The following is an 871-nucleotide window of genomic DNA, read 5'->3' as shown; positions in this document are numbered from 1 at the left end:
TCGGGGGGTTCTCGGCATCCTCTGTCCTTCCCCAGGTGGGGAATTTGAAGGCTCATTTGAAGATCCACATCGCCGACGGGCCCCTGAAGTGTCGGGAGTGTGGCAAGCAGTTCACCACTTCAGGTAGCCCCGGGGTGAGGTTGGGGGTGACGGAGTTTTGGGTGCCTCAGGGAGGGGACGGGCGGCGTTGCGGCACACGGGAGGGGGTCAGCACGCAGCACGTTCCTTGTCACTGTGGGGTGTAGATTTCTCCCTCTGTGGGACCAGGACCCCAAGGGTGCTCCTGGAAAGAGCCCTCAATCCAGATTTTGGCCATAGGGACATCTCCCATCTTGCCAGGGGTCCTGATGGGGTCTCTCCATCCCCTCAAAAATTGCCCCGGCTCGGAAAACAGCGACGGGGCTTTTTCCCAAGGGAGCAACGCTGGGAAGGGTGGAGAGAGGGCAGCGGGGTCTGTGCATCCCCCCCTCCACCGAGCCTCCTCTGCTCCCAGGGAACCTCAAACGGCACAAAACCTTTCGTTCTGTGCCCCCGGCCAGGGGCAGTTCGCCGCCCGGGGGGCTCTGCAGCGCCACGTCCGCATCCACACCGGTGAGGCCGCGGCTCTGCCCTTGCCCTTCTCCCCCAGGAGTTTTTTTTGGGAGGAGCTCCGTGCTTCACGTGGGTCTTTTTGGGGTTTGTTTTCCAGGAGAGAAGCCCTGCCAGTGTTTGATCTGTGGGAAAGCTTTCACCCAAGCCAGCTCCCTCATCGCCCACGTGCGGCAGCACACGGGGGAGAAGCCCTACGTCTGCGAGCGCTGCGGGAAGAGGTGGATTTTTGGGGTGAATTCACCCTGAAAAATTTAAAGGGGCACCTCCACCCACCCTCCAC

At 61.5% G+C, this 871-nt stretch overlaps 1 protein-coding gene across 1 annotated transcript in view; it reads left to right on the top strand.

Moving 5' to 3' along the window:
- The window catches only part of LOC103777715 (zinc finger and BTB domain-containing protein 17-like), a gene marked incomplete at its 5' end in the record, with an annotated part of 2,522 nt that extends 1,685 nt beyond the window's left edge, over positions 1 to 837 (top strand). Inside the window, 4 exon segments of the mRNA XM_008945274.1 lie at positions 36 to 123; positions 494 to 520; positions 523 to 591; positions 689 to 837. Of these exon segments, the coding sequence (XP_008943522.1) occupies positions 36 to 123; positions 494 to 520; positions 523 to 591; positions 689 to 837 (333 nt within the window).
- Positions 838 to 871: the final 34 nt, after the last annotated feature.

The sequence above is a fragment of the Merops nubicus genome, unplaced genomic scaffold (assembly GCF_000691845.1).
Source record: "Merops nubicus isolate BGI_N331 unplaced genomic scaffold, ASM69184v1 scaffold24068, whole genome shotgun sequence".
Taxonomy (NCBI): domain Eukaryota; kingdom Metazoa; phylum Chordata; class Aves; order Coraciiformes; family Meropidae; genus Merops; species Merops nubicus.
Note: the sequence above shows the minus strand (reverse complement) of the source record. Positions and strands in the feature narration are given on the sequence as shown.